This window comes from Canis lupus, chromosome 11 (assembly GCF_048164855.1).
Source record: "Canis lupus baileyi chromosome 11, mCanLup2.hap1, whole genome shotgun sequence".
Taxonomy (NCBI): Eukaryota; Metazoa; Chordata; class Mammalia; order Carnivora; family Canidae; genus Canis; species Canis lupus.
In genome coordinates, this window is record NC_132848.1 from 30,751,058 (window position 1) to 30,769,441 (window position 18,384).

An 18,384-nucleotide genomic window follows, 5' to 3' on the forward strand; every position below is an offset into this window, starting at 1 on the left:
GGCTGTGCACACAGGGAGCCATGAGTCACTCCCCATTGTTCCATTCTGCAGGGCCTGGCCGGCCAGGGGCAGCTAGTAAGCGTGTCCTTCCAGGTGTCCTTCCAGGTCCCCAACGTTGGGTTTCATGCAGTACCTCTAATGCTAACAGTGACTAGTCCTCCTCTATTACTCCACAGCTAGTAGTCTTCTATTACTCCTTGAGTAGTGCTTATTACTCCTTGGCTAGCACTCCTCTCTTATCCTTCAGTTAGTACTCCTCTATTACTCTTTAGCTCCTATTCCTCTGTTCCTGCTTGACCAGTAGTCCTCTATCACTCCTCCACTAGCATTCTTCTGTTACTCCTCAGCTAGCACTTCTCTATTACTACTTGACTAGTCTTCTGTTATTCCTCGACTAGTACCCGCTACTTCCCTATTACTCCTCAGCTAGTACTCTTCTGTTACTGCTCGACTAGTACTCCTATGACCCCTCGACTAGTACTCCCACTGCCCTGACAGTGCCACCACCACCCATCGTGGAGACTTCATGACGGAGAAGTAAACCGCAGCCATGTGTGGAGTTCATTGTTTCCTTGCCGGGTTCTTTTCATCTGTTACTTCTGTTTTCCAAGCTAAACTTGCCAGGGAGCTAGTAGCATATTTACTCTATAGATAAGGAAACTGAGACATGAGGTTGAAATGCCTCACTGCAGCTCAAATATTAGTAAGTGGCCTGGTCCAGGATTTGGCTGGTTTGACCCCAAGGAGTTGAGGGTATGACATGGGGTGGGATGAAGAGGGAAAAAAATAAGTTTGTCTTCTCAGTTGTTGCTTTAAAATTGCACCCCCCCCCCCCCTCGGCACTGAACCAGGTCAGCCCAAACACCTGCAAGCATTTCTGTCAAACTTCGCTTGCAGAGTGTGGATGTTACTGTTCTTGCAGCAGCGAGGGGAGTGGGCTGTTTATATCCTTCCTTGCTCACTGAGGTGCAGCTGGAGACTGTTGCTGAAAGATCCCAACAGTTGGGCCTCGAGACCCAGCTTGTCCCAGAGGCCAGTCGGAAGCTGTGATCTTGTTCCTTCCATGCGGCCCCTGCACCAGCGTCACGGCCCCCATGTGCCAGACACCGTGGGGGCTTCGTGCATGTGTGCTCTCCTCCCCATCACACGAAGGGCCTGGGGCTCTGGGCACCCATCAATGTGTCTGGGGGGCCCACGCACCCCGAGGGCCGATGCACTGCAAAGCCAGCCTTGTCTACCCCAGCCCGCACCCAGCCGCTTCACCTGTGATCCTTGTTTGAGTGAGGTCGGGATGGTACTTCCCACACCTGCACAGGCCTCCTCTCCCTGTGGCGCCCACCCCAGTTCAGAGCACACAGGGCCCCCCGCCCCAGTTCAGAGCACACACGTCTCCCCTGCCCCAGTTCAGAGCACACGGGCCCCCCCGCCCCAGTTCACAGCACAAAGGACCCCCGCCCCAGTTCAGAGCACACGGGTCCCCGGCCCCAGTTCAGAGCATACCCCACCCCTCAATACTCAGTGCAGCAGATTCCCGGGGAGCTTCCTGGGAGGGGGCCTCTTAGGGGTGGGGCAGGCGCGAGGGTGGGCAGTCTGAGCTCCTGCCACCTGCCCATGTCCCTCCCTCATCCAATGAGGCATTGGGTGGGTGTCACCGGCTGGTGTGCGGGACCCTCCGCAAAGGGTGGTAGTCAAGGCTTTCTGCTTCTGTGAAACGGGCCGCTCTTTGGAAGCCCAAGGGGGAGGCTTTTGTATCCCGTAGAAGTTAACGTGATGTTTCCTTTGTTTCAGACCGAGAGGACCAGTCCATTTTGTGCACGTAAGTGTTTCTGCCTGGGGGTGGGGCCTATGTCACCCCAATTTGTTCTGACTCTGAGGGCTCCTACCCCAACCCAGACCAATGGGTAACATTCCCCGTCAAGCCCCCACTCCTTCCCCAAGGGATATGTCTTAATTGAGGTAGTAAGTTTGCTCTTGGCAGCCCCCCAGCACGGATGAGCTTTATTTCAGGGTCAAAGACTGACTCACCCTCCTCGGAGGAGCCAGTTCCCAGTGCGGGGAGGTTCGTATCAGGGAGAGGCAGGAGTCTTCTCAGCAAAGCACAGTTGGGAACTGACTGGCCCCTCCAGAACACATTCCTTCTGGCTCTGAACAGTGGCTTTCTTTACCTGCTTTGCAGCAGACACTGGGGCTGCTTGCCCTCCTCTGAACCGAACAAGGAGATAAATAAACCCTGTTGCTGGGGGAGCTGATGGCACAGAACATTCCTTCAAGGGGTTTCGAAGGGACATGTATAAGTGCCTTTGGCCTCTGAGTCAATAGCTGCCTAAAACTGATGCCTGAGACTTGTGGACACGAGGGCTGCCAAGTGACCAGGGCAGGCAATGTGTTTGATTGTACTGCTGTCCGGCTGCCCGAGGGCCATGGGAAGCGGCCAGAGTGAGGATCCCAGAACCCAGCATTCATCTGCCAAGATCTTCCCTTTCCCGCCGCTAGGTGTTGTTGGGTCCCCCACTAATAGCCAGCAAGTGGGAGATAGTGGAGCGCGGTACGTTGGGCAAGGGACAGACTTTGGGGATTTGGCCGTGTCTCCCCTGAGAACTTTCGTGGCTGTCTCGGCAGGGGTGAGTCTGGAGCTGGCAAGACAGAAAACACCAAGAAAGTCATTCAGTATCTGGCGCACGTGGCCTCCTCACACAAGAGCAAGAAGGACCAGGTGAGTGCGGGCCTTCCTCCCATGGAGGCGCCCGATCCTCCTGAGGAAGAGCATTTAACGAGCTGTGGTTTGGAGCGTTTTGGGAATTGGAGCAGAGGCTGGTCCCACTCTCCCGGCGGCTGCAGCGTGGCCGTCTTGGGAGTGGGTCCGGTGGTAGCCAGTCCGCTTCTCCCCCAGCCTCCTAACTTTCTGAGTTGCTTTGGAAACGGGAGAGCACTGGGTTTTGCGAAGCAGCCCTCCCGGGGTCTGCAGCTAATTGCTGTGTGACCTCCTACCCCTGAGGTCAGAAGAGAGATCCCAAAACTTGGTTCTCAAGTTGATGGAGACCCGAAGCCTCTCGGGCAGGCCTGCATTTGCATCCCCACTTCTCTTCCCCCGCTGTTGAAATGCCTCTGGGTGGACATTCCCCCAGTGAAGAGAGGAAGGGCAACTGGAAAGTCATCTCACTTCCCTTTTTCTCCCCCTCCCTCTTGATGGATTATGGTCGAACTCAGCAGTGTCCTCGCTAGGTGAGCTTGCACGTTTACTGCACGTTCTGCACCGGGAATGCGTGTTCTGCCCATCGTGTGCCCTTGAATTATGTATTTTTTTTCCTGAGCAGCTTTTCACTCCACACCATTGTCACTTTCTGCGGCTAGACCTGTTCTTGTAGGCTCGGCTCACTGACTGTCTTGGGCGGAGGGGGGTGTGTGACACACGGTGACCTCTTGTGCACTCTGAAATGTCAGCTCCTGCAGAGCGGGTATGGGCCTTGTCCCGGAAGCTGTTCTCAGAAGCTCTGGCCAGTCCCACTGTTCCCACGCGCGCGGCAGCCATAAGGCCCCGTGCAGAACCCCGACCGGGGGGAGGGGGCACAGTGGAACGGGCATCTGCTCCCCTGGAGCCCCACGTGGTCAGTGTCCGGACCAGATGGAGATGGCTGGCCCCCCACCCGCCACCAGTGTGCCTGTCAGGAGCTGCGCCCAGAAGGCCCCACACTGGAGCTTCCCAGGGCTCAGGGTGATCGGTCAAAAGCATGCCCGTGTGGTGCTCTCTCTCTTTCTCCTAAGCACACACTCTTAAGCTTCCTTGTGAAGTCTAAGTGCCCACGGTGTCCCCTCAAGCCATCGGGGGTACCTGCGCCGTCTCTCTGTGGCTCCCCCTTACTGGGGAGCTGTGTACAGCGTGTCAGTAAGTAGCGGTGTGTGTCTCTTTGCATGCAGACCTGGGGTGTGTCCTGCAGAATGTCCTAATGAGTACAGTCTTCTGGAACTGAACCAAAAGTAACTTTTCATATGCCAAACTCCTCAAGACATTCTGAATCTTTTTCCGTGGGGTGTCAGGGGTTATATTTAGAAACCAATAAAATTTCTCTTGCTCTCTCTCTCCAACCTCCATTTTCCATTCTTTTTAGGAGGCCTATTTTAAACACAGGACTGTGAGGTTAGGAGTCCCCTAGCTGTGGTTTTCCTTCTCAGAATTTGCAGTCAGATTCATCTTCCAGCTATTTATTAAATGCCTCACATGCTCCTGGGTCTCTGGAGGGTGACCTTGGAGTCCCTGCCCTGGAGGATGGGAGATGGGACCACAGTTACAGAGCAAGAATGGAGACCCATGGGGCTCCCGCTGCAGAGGGGCCGACTGGCCCCTGGCACCCCGCTTGGAGAAGACTGTGTGCTGGGGATGGGGTGATAAGTGGGAGCAAACTTGTCACATTCTATGTCTCAGGTCGTAGCCTGTGACAGGCACTCTGTCCCCAGCCGGGAGATTGAATAGGTTGCCTCTGGCTTCCGATTACTGCTCAGGCTCTCAGTTGTAAAGGCCATTGACAGTTGGGTTGATTTATTGCCTGAATCCGTACACTGATTTTCTGCACACAGCTGGGGCCCAAGATGCTCAAACTTGGTTTGTGGCTCTCGTATTCTGGAACCTATCATGGCATACACTGGGCGAGAGCTCTCCCTTGCATTGACCCAGTTGCTTGTCCCGAGACTACTCACTGGAATGTCCCAAATCTCACCTTGCCATGGGAAGGCCAGGCTTTGGCCAGAGCTGCAGCCTGGCAAGGCACAGCTTGGGGGAAGGGACTTTCCAGGTAGACTTCTGTAGCCTGGGCAGTGACCTTTGGCTCCCCCTCCCCTTCCTCCCTCTCTTTTTTATGTGCTAGTTTGGAAGCCACTGGCAGAAACACCACCCAGTGAAGCCTTTCATAAACTGGATGGGTAATTCCATATCTTCTGAGCATACACTGCCAACAGACCCTTCTAATGTCATAGTGTGCAGATTTTATTGAAAAATAAAGGTCTCTCCCGTGCCCAGTTATGGGTCAATAAGGAAGAACCCATAGGTTGGCCTTCACCACTGTTTGCATGGAGCCTGGCTCTGGAGCCCGACGTCGCCACTCCCTAGATGGCCAGGTGGTCCCACGTTCCACGGCAACAGTGTGGGGTCCCAAAACAGACTTTAGCTCTGCTTTCAAATAGGAACTGGCGGCAGGCTCTGGTGGGGACCATGCTCCCAGTCTGTGGAAATAGGAATGGGAGTGGCTCAGCCAGCCTGGCAGCCTGGCCTGTGCTTCGAGAGGAACGTTTTAGTGGGTGGGGGAGCAGCGCTCATCCAAATCAGGCTCCATCGGCTGGCTTCGCAGGCTTTGCAGACCCACCCAAGCCCTGTGGGTGGAAGCCCAGTGTCCTGGGATTGCTGGTGCCAAGCACACAGGGACCCCTGCCCTTCACTGTGGCTCTGCTGACCTTCCTTCATTCATCTCTGTGGTGTGAAAACAGAAGATCCCCAGACCCCTGTGGGGAGCCCTGGCTGAGGACAGCAGTTGGAGGAGGAGGGCCCACTCGGGCCCCTTCCCGTCTCTGGCTCAGAGCTCAGCAGACAAGTCTTGTCTGCAGCAGGTGTGCCTGGAAGGCTGTCACGACTCTCCTGGGAGCTCCTGCTACTACCAGTTTTCCTTTTCATCACTCACAGGCAGCCGTTCCCGTAAAGTCCTGGCCGGGGTCCAGCCTTGCTAATAAATACAAAAGCCAGCCTAGCCCTTGTGCGATGTTCTTTCCCCCTAGAGAGGATCCAGGTATTAAGGTGAATGAGAGCCGAGTTTTCTTCAGCCAGTGTCGGTTATTACCAGGCCTTCTGGGAAGGTGATGGCTGCTTCTAGAATTGATCTAACCTGACAGAGGAGAGCCTGAGCAGGGCTGTACAGGGTGGGGGCTACGGCCGGGACCAACAGGTGCTCGATAGAAGACTTGGTACCCACGGTGCTGGTTGACAGCTGGGTGACCTCGGGCAAATCATGCCCTCTCCCTCGACCTGTTTTCTTTTCCGGGAACTGGGACCACCTTGTTTATCACCCTGAGCATCATGAGGACCCAGGATAGGAGGTAGAAGGGGGTGTTTTGTCAACCATGGAGTCTCATAAGACCACAGTAGAGTTCGTCCGTGTTAGCGATAGGCGGTTCGAAGCCCGTAGTGGGCCTTGTCGGCCACCTGCTTGGACACCTGACATGCTGGCAGCAGGCTTGGAGGGTGGCAGGCCAGGGTCCAGCAAGGAAAAGACAGAGTTTAGTGGGACACGGATGAAATGAGCTGGTGTCTTTTCTGGAGCTGGTTTTCTCCTTGTCCTGTAAAAAGGAAGAGAAGTGTTGTCGGGTATTGGGTGGGGCCCAGCGGCAAGCAGGGCAGAGCGGAGCCATTGTCCTAGAGGGTAGGGACTCTGTCCAGGAGAAGAAACGGTGCCTCTCCTTGACTCTCAGGCTGCTTCCCAACACGTCCTCCCTGGCAGTCTGGGCCGTTGTGCCAGGTTCCTAGAGCCGGGAGAGCCACCCACCTTCCCTTTCTAGGGACACTACTTGGTCAGTCCTGGGAAGTAAGTCGGAGCCACTGAAGATTTCCAAAGGCCTGGCGGGAAGGCTGCTCTCGAGTGACTTGGGGTGAGGCCGGGGCCGGTGTGGCCAGGGCCCATCTGGAAGCCTCTGTTCCCGGCACATGGGTCGTAGACATGGCTCTGCCAGTGTCCCCTCTGCCTGACAGAGCAGGCGTGACAGCCCATGCCGCTGCCCAGACTTCAGTTGCATGTCTGGGTTCCCTTGTAGGGTGAGTTGGAGAGGCAGCTGCTGCAGGCCAACCCCATCCTGGAGGCCTTTGGGAACGCCAAGACTGTGAAGAATGACAACTCCTCACGATTTGTGAGTAGCGGCCAGTTGCGGGGCCAGTGCACCCATCCCCAGCTTTAGCGCCTATTGCCTTCCCCGGCCTGTTGCATGGAGTGGGCTGGGTCACGCTCCAGTCGGGGCAGGCCTGTATAAGTGGCTTCTTCAACCCAGCAGTGCAGAAAGCAGTGGGGAGTTACCTGCCAGTCCCACGGATTGTCCTGTTGTAGGCTGCAGCGGGTTAGAAGCCAGGGCCAGCTCGAGGAGAGAGAACATCTCTGCACCTCTGTGGGGAACGTGGGCCCTCTTGACCATGTGCGGGCCGGGCTCTAAGCAGCGTGGCCCTGGGAGTCCTGAGTACCTCTGCAGTGCGGGGCGCAGGGTCCCTGGCCTCCGAGGTGGGTGGTCTCCTGATTTTCTCCCTTGGCCTCTGGCCTCTGATCGCTTCCTCTGTCTTTTTTAGGGCAAATTCATTCGCATCAACTTTGATGTCAATGGCTATATCGTTGGAGCCAACATTGAGACTTGTATCCTTGGTTGATTGCCACAGGAATCCTGGGTCTGGTGGGGAGGGAAGCGGCCGCTTCCAGCTCTTGTCCTCCCCTGCTTATGGGCCTGTTGGGACGCCTCACCTGTGGCATTGGCAAGGGTACCAGGAGAAGCTCATTGAACACCCAACCCTGAGCTCAAGTTTTTCGTTAGTGGCAGGACGGAGTTGTACTTTGGAAGAGATGGGATGATGAAGAGGTTCCCAGAGGGGCAGATTTTGAGTGGGTGCTACTTTATGTCTCCTGGACGTAGGCCTTATAGTCTCACTGGCAAGAATATTCTGGTCTCTATCCCCTCATGGGCAGGGGCTATTTAAATAGGCAGGGCTCCCGAGTGTCAGAGCTGCTGTTTGACAGGCTATCCTCCCCGGAAGGAGCGTCAAGATAGTTTGCTTTTGTTTTGTTTTGCCCTTTGCTGCCTCATGAGGTTCAGTTGGTTATTTATTTATTTATTTATATTTAAAAAGATTTTATTTATTTATTCATGAGAGACACAGAAAGAGAGAGGCAGAGACATAGGCAGAGGGAGAAGCAGGCTCCATCCAGGGAGCCTGATGTGGGACTTGATCCCCGTACTCCAGGATCATACCCTGAGCTGGAGGCAGATGTGCTTAACCATTGAGCCACTCAGGCGTTCCTCAGTTCGTTTTGATGGGGGTGGGGAAAGCGGAAAGTTGCCTTCCCTCCTGCTTACACAGCTCCTTAACGTTTGCAAAGATCTTCTGGAGAAATCACGTGCTATCCGCCAAGCCAAGGAGGAGCGGACCTTCCACATCTTCTATTACCTCCTGTCTGGGGCTGGAGAGCACCTGAAGAGTGAGTAGTGAGCCCAGCAACCTGGCACATGGGCTGCTGGCCCCAGTCGGGCCACACTGTAGTCGGGGAGTGAAAGTGCCAGGCACCTTCCGATGCCTTGGCCTTCTGTGCTGAGCACGCCAGAGAAAAGCCAGGGCGGTGGAGTGTGCCTCTGTGAATCACGGGGCCCTGACGTTCCCAGGGGTCAGTCTCCCAGAGAGACTGGCTACTCTGTAGTTCTGGGATAGCTCAGGCCTCAGGGGTGCTTCCCATGTTCCAAAACCTTTGAGGTCACAGTCAGTGCTGACTAGAACCCTGGTTGCAGCACCTCACCGACCCCATCTTTGCCCTCCACCCCTTTCAGCTGATCTCCTGTTGGAGCCATACAACAAATACCGCTTCCTGTCCAATGGGCATGTCACCATCCCTGGGCAGCAGGACAAGGACATGTTCCAGGAGACCATGGAGGCCATGAGGATTATGGGCATCCCAGAAGAAGAACAAATGGGTACAGAGCTGGCCCTTCTGGGGTGAGGGAGGGGAGGTGGGAGACTGGTCATTGCGCCATTGGAGGCGTTGGGGCAGCTGATCAGCCTGGGGAGAGCTTCCTGTTGGCTCTGACTCAGAGTCCTCTAGAGGCCAGGAGGAAATGGTACCTCAGATCAGAGTTCCAGGGTTATTTGCTCCCAGCGATAACACGGGGAGTAAGGTCAGGTGCTTCACTGCTCAGGGCCTGGGCCTCCTGCTCCAGGGCTTGCCATTTGCTGAAAGAGGAACATCTCTGCTTCATCTCAGTGGAGGATTGAAAGGGGCCAGGGCTGGGATCTTTGCATTGGTCAAGTGTGGAACATGCCTGTGTCTTCCTGTTTCTCCAGAAAGAGGGTAAAGAGGCCTCTTGGCTTCATTTTTTAAAAGACTGGGGGAGAAAGGGAATACACCCTGTTCTTAACGTGAGTGTTGGAACCACCTTGGCTGAGCCACAGATAGTACGTAAATGGTGGGCACAGTTTTTGTCTGATAAAACTTCATTTGCAAAAATAACCAGTGGGCCCTTTAGGTCAGAGGCATGTTCTTGGTCCAGATTTAGAAGTTTTGGGAGTTTTAACAGAGCTCGGGTCTAAGCATAGGGCTGCCCAAGGCTCTGGTAGTGAGCTTTCTGGGGTGGCTGGGCCCTCCACATGTCCAAGGGCCCCTGGGGGAGTGATTGCCCTCACCCAGGGGCTTACTCAAATCCCTACCTTTAATTGCCCCCCGAAGGCTTGTTGCGAGTCATCTCAGGGGTTCTCCAGCTCGGCAACATCGTCTTCAAGAAGGAACGTAACACCGACCAGGCGTCCATGCCCGACAACACAGGTAACGCCTGTGGTCCCATCACCTGGAACACAGGGCCCGGGGTCTGGGCTTGGATTCGCTCAGGAGAAGTCTTGTAGGAAGTCCAGTCAGTTCTTTCTTCTTCATTTTATGTGTATTTATGGCTGGCTATGCTCTGTAATTTTTTTTTTTTTTAGTAAAACATACAGGAACGTGACTCTGGTGCTGCATCAGGGAGTAAGCATCAGGACAAATTAGAAAAGCCCTTGATTGTGTGGACCAGGGTTTCCCTCTCTCTCTGGAGGCCAAACCAGTTGTCCCAGTTAGTGAAACAGTGATTCCTGCTGTTGCTGCATCTTCGCGCGTGCCTTACCCATGAACACGTTAGGACCACGAAACACTGCCATCGCCACACCTGCTCCTCGGCCACTGCCGCTCCCTTGAGTCACTGCAGGGAACTCCATTTGAGCCATCAGCCATAGTAATGCATGCGTGTTTGAACCATAAAAGCTATTTCCGTGGGATGTGTGCTGTTGCGCCTCCTAGCACTGCGGGTGGGGTGGCAGGGCTGCTCCTCTCATCCTGTTTGCGGGTAGGGCCCACTTCCACACTCACCCTGTGGCCAAGGATGGGCAGAGGAAGCAGCCCGGGCCCCCAGCGAGGACACATGCCTCCCTGCCCTGGTGAGGATAGTGGCTGCTGCTGTGCCATGGCCATGGGGTCTGAGCGGGGAGCTGGGCACTCTGCACCCTGCTGAGGAAGGGCCTGGAGCCAGTTGTCCTAGTAGTGACCTCTCGGTTACCACCTCTCAGCTAAGCAGAGGGACTCATTCTCTCTCTCTCTCTCTCTCTTTTTTTGAGATTTTATTTATTCATGAGAGAGACAGAGAGAGAGGCAGAGACACAGGCAGAGGGAGAAGCAGGCTCCCTGCAGGGATCCCCATGCAGGACTCAATCCCAGGAACCCAGGATCATGACCTGAGAAAAAGACAGACACTCAACCACTAAGCCACCCAGGTGCCCATCTCTTGGGTTTAATTAAAACTTCTCATCCCTCCCTTTCTTACTCTTTGAAAAATCGCAGCTGCCCAGAAAGTGTCCCACCTGCTGGGGATCAACGTGACGGATTTCACCCGAGGCATCCTCACGCCGCGCATCAAGGTGGGACGGGACTACGTCCAGAAGGCGCAGACAAAGGAACAGGTAGGCTCTCTGGCCGGGGAGTCGGGCTGCCTCCTTTACAGGGTCGCTGGCCACAGCAGCCGGTTTTGGGCCCACTCTGGGCCGCTGCAGTGATAGGCACCTGGCCGGGGGCCCTCTTCCAGTCCCCACAGCAGCTCGGGGAGCAGGGTGGCATTTACCTGCAGCAGGAACACGAGGAAACTGGCCCTGGGAGTCAGGATGCTACCCGAGACTGCAGGCTAGGGAAGGGCCACATGTATGTGGTGTCCCGTTGCATGGAGTCGACGTCAAGACTGGCTGGTCGGCGACTGTGGGGCACGTCCTGTGCTGGTACAGGGTGAAGCGAGAACTTGCTGCTTGTCTTAGCACAGCTCATTCTGGGGCCAGGACGGCGGCATCCCTACCCTCGGGCCTGTGCCAAGCAGCTGCCTCTCCGCCGCCTGCTGTCCTGTTGTGTGTGGTGAAATCAGCATCCTGCCTCAGCTGCACCCTCACCAGGGACCCTGACTCCCCCAGGAGCTGGGTCCCCTCTCCTCGCCAGGCCCCTCTGTTGCCACTGGTGGTGGGTGTTTTTAAGGTGCTAATCCCACCTCTCAAATATACTTCAAAGTTCATCTTGATTAGTCCCTTTTCCTAAGGGTGCTGTCCACAGTGCCCCATGCTGGTGGCTGGTGGCCCACAGGCAATGCTGTCCCACCACAGCCAGGGACACTTTTTTGTTTTTTTTTTTAAAGATTTTATTTATTTATTCATGAGAGAGAGAGAGGCAGAGACACAGGCAGAGGGAGAAGCAGGCTCTATGCAGGGAGCCCGATGTGGGACTCAATCCTGGGACTCCGGGATCACTCCCCAAGCCGAAGGCAGACACGCTCAACCACTGAGCCACCCAGGTGTCCCAGGGACACTGTTTTCTAAAGACAGTGCATGTAGTTATTATCAACTCTTCAGTTCTCTAATAATTAAAGAACTTTTATCTTTCTGTTACGAAACTTCTACATGAACACTTCAAGGTTCAGGAAATACAAAAAGAAGCTAGAAAAAGGGAAAAAAATTTGTCACAGTCCTAGCCAGTGACCGTTGTGGGATATTTATTTCCTACAAGGTTCTTTGGGATCCCTGGGTGGCACAGCAGTTTGGCGCCTACAAGGTTCTTTACTTACTTTTTTTTTTTTTTTTACATTTTTGTTTTACTTATTTATTTATTTTTAAGTAGACTCCATGCCCAACGTGGAGCCCAATGTGGGGCTTGAACTCACAACCAAGATCAAGACCTGAGCTGAGATCAAGCATCAGACTCTCAACCGACTGAGCCACCCTCGCACCCTGAGGCTTTTTTTTCCTAAAATTTAGTTGTTGCCCTGGCTTTTTCTAAAATCATGGAACTATTCCAACATTGGCAAAATAGAAATGAGCCCCACGTGCCTGTTGCACAGGCAGCTTCAAGAGTTAACTGACTCCTGGCAGGTCTTGGCTCATCATTAATCTTAGTCCCCCACCTCCCACACCTGTTATTTGAAGGAAACCTCGTATGTTTCATCATTTCTTCTGTAGTTTACCACAGTATGTCTCTTTATCTTAAAAATTTTTTTGTATCTAAGTACTTAATGCTATGCCTATATTGTTGGGCATAGAAGTTGTTTAAATTTTAGGTCATTATAAATGACACTGCAGTGAATATACTTGTGTTCGAAGCGTTTTTACCCTGTCCTTAGAGCTGTCTCTGGGGGAAGGTCCCCCCACAGGGGGGGTTACTGGAGCAAAGGGTTACAAAGTTTATTTTATTTTATTTTATTTTATTTATTTATTTATTTATTTTGGGTTACAAAGTTTAAAAGCACCTGCATCTGACATTCTGTTCTCCTGGGTGTGTTCCCTGTCTCCCCCCACCCCAGGCTGACTTTGCCATCGAGGCCTTGGCCAAGGCCACCTATGAGCGAATGTTCCGCTGGCTGGTGCTGCGCATTAACAAGGCTCTGGACAAGACCAAGAGGCAGGGTGCCTCTTTCATCGGGATCCTGGACATCGCTGGCTTCGAGATCTTTGATGTGAGCTCCTCTCCTAGCTCTTGGGGCTAGGAATCTTCTTTCCTGTGGCCCCATGGCAATCTCAGTGGGCCACCTCCTCCCTCATGTGGAGACAGGACACCTCACTTGGGCATATTTTAAGCTCAAGGCCCCTCTGGGGCTTCATGCCCATTCCCAACCAGCAGTGCTAGAAACAATGGGACCTTTTACTGGGTGTCCTGGGAGGGGAGCCTTCCTGGGCAGGTGCTTTCTGAGATTTACTCTTCCAGCGACTATTGAGCGTTGGGACAAGACACTGTCTCTGCCCATGAAGACCCAAGGCCTGGGAAAAATGATAGTTGCAGGAGATCTGAGGTTCTTAACCTGGGGTCTGTGGCAGGTTTTAGAGAGATCATGAACTCGGTGGGGGTGGAAATGACCTCTTATTTTTCACTAACATCTCATTGATGTGGCACATTTATTTTCAGCTGTGAGTTGAGCAAAATATACAAACTGCAGTTGCCCCAGGAGTGCTTGGGGTCTGTCTCTAGTGGAAATCAGATGCTTTTCATGCATAGCAGTTGTAGAGATGTTCTGATGTCATTTACACTCATCTGCCTCAAACTTCTGGAAGTTACAAGGCCCGCAGCTCGTGCTTTTTAATAAGGAAGCATGATCTATTCGTATGGCACAGTAATTTGATGATTATATTTTAGCATCCTTTCCTTTGTCATCAGTCAATCTAGTTTATTCATTTTCAAACTTTGTTCTGAGAGAAGCTTTCCCAAGCAGCTAGAAAGGTCCTTGGGCCCCAGAAAGCAGGAGCCCCTGCTCTGGGTTTGGTAAGGGAAGGTGCCTGCCCACTGGGGCTCCCCAGGGCCAGCACCGAGCTGCCCGAGGAGGGCCACGGCGTCGTGGCAGGAGAGTGGGCCCCTCTCTGACAGTCCTCTCTCCCTGCAGCTGAACTCCTTCGAGCAGCTCTGCATCAACTACACCAACGAGAAGCTGCAGCAGCTCTTCAACCACACCATGTTCATCCTGGAGCAGGAGGAGTACCAGCGTGAGGGCATCGAGTGGAACTTCATCGACTTTGGCCTTGACCTGCAGCCCTGCATCGACCTCATCGAGAAGCCAGTAAGAGCCAGACCTGTCAGACCTGGCTTGTCACTCGTCCCCTCGGGACACTGAGTGTCGGGGGGGGGGCACCGATGGGGGGCTGTGTCTGGGCCCCCTCCCTGTGGGTGCCACCTGCAGGAATAAGCCCGCGGGCTCAGATCTGGTGCCTGAGGGCCTCACCCAGCTGCTGGCCAGGTGAGGCTGTGGCTGATGCCCAAGGATCCCGTCTTCAGTCTCAAGACCACCCAGTGTTTACCTGATGGGTGGGCTCAACAGGCCTTTCTTTGTCTTAAAGAAACAGGCATGCGTCTGTGTCATAGCATCCTATCCCAGGTGCTTTTGCAGCGTGGCATTGTGCAGAGCCAGGGTGTACAAGTGCTGAGGCGTGCGTGGTCTGTTCCCCTTAGGACTAACTCGGTGCCAGAGCTGCCGTCCCCCAGCATTGGCTGTTGGTGGGTGGCGGTAGCCAAGGAGCCTTCTCCTTTGCCTTCACTTCATAGCGAAAGGTCTTGCCAGATGTGGTTGGGGTCATCTTGTGTTTTAGGTTGGACAGGGTGTGCCCTTTCTTTTTCTAGGTTATCTCTCTCTCTCTTTTAAAGATTTTATTTATTCATGAGAGAGAGAGGCAGATACATAAGAAGAGGGAGAAGCAGGTTCCCTCTGGGGAGACCAGTGTGGGACTTGATCCCAGGACCCTGGGATCACACCCTGAGCCAAAGGCAGGCACTCAACCACTAAGCCACCCAGGTGCCCCTGGGTTATCTCTTGATTGAGTTAAAGCACTGAACTCACGTCTTCCCAGAGTCCTGAGCTGCTGAAAATGGGTACAACCAGAATTATACCAAAATGCCAATTAGTTGGAAGATCTAGGAAGAAGTTTGGGCACTTGGAAGTGTTAGTTAAGGCAGGGGGCAGGGGTTGAAATGACTGGTGATCCTAACATTAAGCAATTTACTTCTATGGTGAGCTTCTCTTAAATCAGTTGAGTTTTCCTTTTTTTTTTCCCTCTAAGATTTTATTTATTTATTCATGAGACACACAGAAGGAGGCAGAGACACAGGCAGAGGGAGAAGCAGGTTCCCTGCCCGATGTGGGACTCAATCCCAGGACCCTGGGAACATGCCCTGAGCTCAATCACTGAGCCACCCAGGTGCCCCCTCAGTTAAGTTTTCCAATGAATAAGATCCCATCTGGCTCAGAGTCTTCTTGGCTAGGCCCCACAGCATTTTAATTGGCTTTCTTATCAATTCAGTGTGCTTCTGGGGCTGTGGGGGCTTCCTTGGAGGACTTGACTGAAGTGTCACATTTCACCACATAGTGGGACAGACACAGCATGTGGGGCAGTGTCTCAGTGGCTCCAGGGACAGAGGTGCCTGTTGAGGACAGCCCCTGGGCATGGGGGCCGTGGCCCACATCTGTCAGACCTCCCAGGGGATTTCCAGTGCAACAAAGCTGGAGAAATTTGGTGATGGATCATCTGGTTAAGGTGTGTCAGCCACAGCTGAGACCCCAGAAGTTTCTTTTTAAACTAGAACTACCTTTTATTTTTAAGTAGGCTCTATGCCCAATGTGGGGCTCGAACTCATGACCCTGAAGTCAAAGTTGTGTGCCCCACCAGCTGAGCTGGCCAGACCCCCCAGACTAGAATTCTTGAGTTCTGCTAATGCTTTTTTTACCAGCTGCCTTTGGTGACAAGTGCCACCTACCGTTTGCTGAGATTCTGGGGATTCTGAATATTAACCTCTGGCTTCTTGTGAGGGTAGGTGTGGGGTGGGTTCCCCAGGTCGTGCTCACCTGTGTGATGCTGTGTTTTTCCCAGGCAGGGCCCCCTGGCATCCTGGCCTTGCTGGATGAGGAATGCTGGTTCCCCAAAGCCACTGACAAGAGCTTCGTGGAGAAGGTGGTGCAGGAGCAGGGCACCCACCCCAAGTTCCAGAAGCCCAAGCAGCTGAAGGACAAAGCCGATTTCTGCATCATCCACTATGCAGGCAAGGTGAGGCAAGCACGTGGGCGGGAAGGCGCCGGCTGGCCCTTCCGGGGGGGTGGGGGGGAGCAGAGATGATGCTGTCTAGGCCTAGGAACTGGGCAGCCCGAGGGGGGCGGCTGGCAAGGACAGTGCTTATCTCTTGATGCCTCCAGTGGTGTGCCTGGTGGCAGGAATTTGCATTCATGTGGCTCTCACACCTGCGAGAGCACTGTCCTGTGCACCATTGTACTTAGGGCTTGCAGCAGTCCTGTAAGGTACTCAGACTGCTAGTCAGGTGTCCCATCATTAGTGGCATTTTCCGGGTGTGGAAGTGACATTTGTGCTAAGGCAGACACTGGAGTTTGAACTAGAACCCTGCCACTCATAAGTGGCGTGACTTTGGACCAGTTAATCTCTCTGAGCCTTGATCACCTCATCTGGAAAATAAGTAACTGCCGCTGGGCAGTGTTAGGTGTCCTAAATAAGCTTGTGAAGCCCAGTGCTCGGCACAGGTCAGCAGTCTAGGGCAAGGCTGCTTAGCCTCTGCGCTCCTCACACCATGGGCTATACCATCTGCAGTGTCCCCGGACTGTCATGTGCATTGTTCAGCAGCACTCATGGCTTCTACCCACCAGAGGTCAGTAGCACTCTCCCTAGATGAGACAAAAAGGTCCCTAGGCATCGCTAAACACGAGGCGGGCACCGTCACCCTGGTTGAGAGCCACCACTCTGGGTGACAGCTTTGTTCATGGCCAAGTTTGACCAGCCACAAAATGGCAAAATCGCTCTCCTTGCTAACCGAAGAGGGGTATCCCGAGTCCATAAAGGTCTGTACTGGGAATCAAGCTGGTTGCAGCAAGTTCTGTGTTCCTTGCTCAAAGCTCCTGACACTCGCGGCCAGAACGTGTGATGAATCAGGCGAGGCGAACTGTGAGCTTTCACAGCTGCTGCCGAGCCACACCTGGTCCCCACCTGCTGCTCTTGTGGCCCCGCACTGCCCGGCCTCTTCTATGTAGCTTGTCTGGTTCCTATGGCTGCTGAAGCACACAACTCTTGACTTTAAAAATACCCATTAAAATAAAATAAATAAAATAAATAAAATAAATTAAAATAAAATAAGATAAGATAAAATAAAAACCATTAAAAACACAAAAAAATCCGAACAACCTTGTTTCTATAGTTACCTAATATAATGTCCCTGAGCCTGCATTTCCACATCTGTCTCTGTTAGAAATGCATGTACAGAGCCACTCACAGGGCTTTTATTGCAGTATTATTTATAATGCAAAAAAGATGGGCACACCTGAAAACCCATTGGGGGCGAGCCCAAACGAAACTGGCCTTGTGTGTGCACGCTTGGGCTGCAGGGCAGCAGCTAAAAGGACAAGCATGCTGGCTATGGCCAGGTTGCCAAGGCGCTGTCTCTGGGCCTTTGTTCACCTCCCAGGAGGTAACAAGAAGCCAGCATCACACAACCCATCATCCACAGCAGTGCACATGTGCGAGAGCCTCCAAAAGGGGCTGTAGAGGAGCATCGGCCCCAAAACAGTGATCAGCTCTGCACTGAGGGAGGCTGAGGCAGTTCTGCAGTAAAAGTGCAATGGATTAGTTATTAAGAATGTATTTCAGAAAAGATAAGAATACAAGCTCAGGGGAAACTCACACATCCTGAAAAGATAAAACAAAAATCCATTTCCTGTTACTAAAAAGAAATACTATAAGATTTTGGTTATGTCCTGCCAGGATTTTTTTTTTTTTTATATTACCTTAAAAATATTAAAAACCAGCTATTCTATCAAAGGTTGCAACATAACACTTCTCAGCCAATCCCCCATTGCTGGCTATCTGTGTCATGTCTAGTTTTATTTGCTGTTCCACATCCCACTGCGGGGAATGTCCTGTTGACGACCAACCGCCCTTGCTACTCACTTCTTTGTTGAGGAAGAAAATACCAGGTCAAGGGGTGTCCGTGTTTTTAAACCCTGCCACCCATGGGGGCCAGCTGTTTTCCGGAGCACTTGGGTGAGAGCTTGTGTCTCCAGGGCAACCTGTGACTTGGGCCCCCAACCCTTGCAGGTGGACTACAAAGCCGACGAGTGGCTGATGAAGAACATGGACCCCCTGAACGACAACATCGCCACGCTTCTGCACCAGTCATCAGACAAGTTCGTCTCGGAGCTGTGGAAGGATGGTACGTGCCCCCTGGCCGCGGCGGGCCTCTTCCCGCCCTGGACGAGGGCTGGGCCTCCAGCCTCCACCTCCGGGAACGGCCCGGCAGCCCAGAGCCTCGTGGTGCAGGTGGCCTGCCCCTCCTCGGCAGGCTGCTGCTCGGGAGTTCTTCTTCCTTGCTTCTGTTGGTTCCTCCTTTCCCTCTGCCTGGTTTTGCTTTGACCTCTCTGTTGCAGAGATGCAGAGCACTCAGAGAGCCTATTTCTATCAACGCTTTCCCATTCTCCACCTAGAACCAGGTGACTGGCCCCCCGGAGTGCTGTCCCTTGTGTGTGATGCATCCAGGGCTGTGTGAGGCACGCTTCTGTGGAGTCTTCTTACCTGTTGGCTCTTCCTGCCCAACTGCCCCTTTCCCTGGTCTGCCTCTGGCCTGTGGGCAGGCTGTCGAC

At 53.4% G+C, this 18,384-nt stretch overlaps 1 protein-coding gene across 1 annotated transcript in view; it reads left to right on the forward strand.

Annotated features, from left to right (window-relative positions):
- The window catches only part of MYH9 (myosin heavy chain 9), a 91,549-nt gene that overhangs the window by 49,346 nt on the left and 23,819 nt on the right, over nt 1–18,384 (forward strand). Inside the window, exons 4-15 of the mRNA XM_072844109.1 lie at nt 1,789–1,816; nt 2,620–2,713; nt 6,790–6,882; nt 7,310–7,373; nt 8,112–8,210; nt 8,554–8,697; nt 9,447–9,542; nt 10,584–10,702; nt 12,574–12,726; nt 13,645–13,818; nt 15,620–15,793; nt 17,843–17,957. Coding sequence (XP_072700210.1) covers nt 1,789–1,816; nt 2,620–2,713; nt 6,790–6,882; nt 7,310–7,373; nt 8,112–8,210; nt 8,554–8,697; nt 9,447–9,542; nt 10,584–10,702; nt 12,574–12,726; nt 13,645–13,818; nt 15,620–15,793; nt 17,843–17,957 — 1,353 coding nt within the window. The remainder of the gene's footprint in view (nt 1–1,788; nt 1,817–2,619; nt 2,714–6,789; nt 6,883–7,309; nt 7,374–8,111; nt 8,211–8,553; nt 8,698–9,446; nt 9,543–10,583; nt 10,703–12,573; nt 12,727–13,644; nt 13,819–15,619; nt 15,794–17,842; nt 17,958–18,384) is intronic.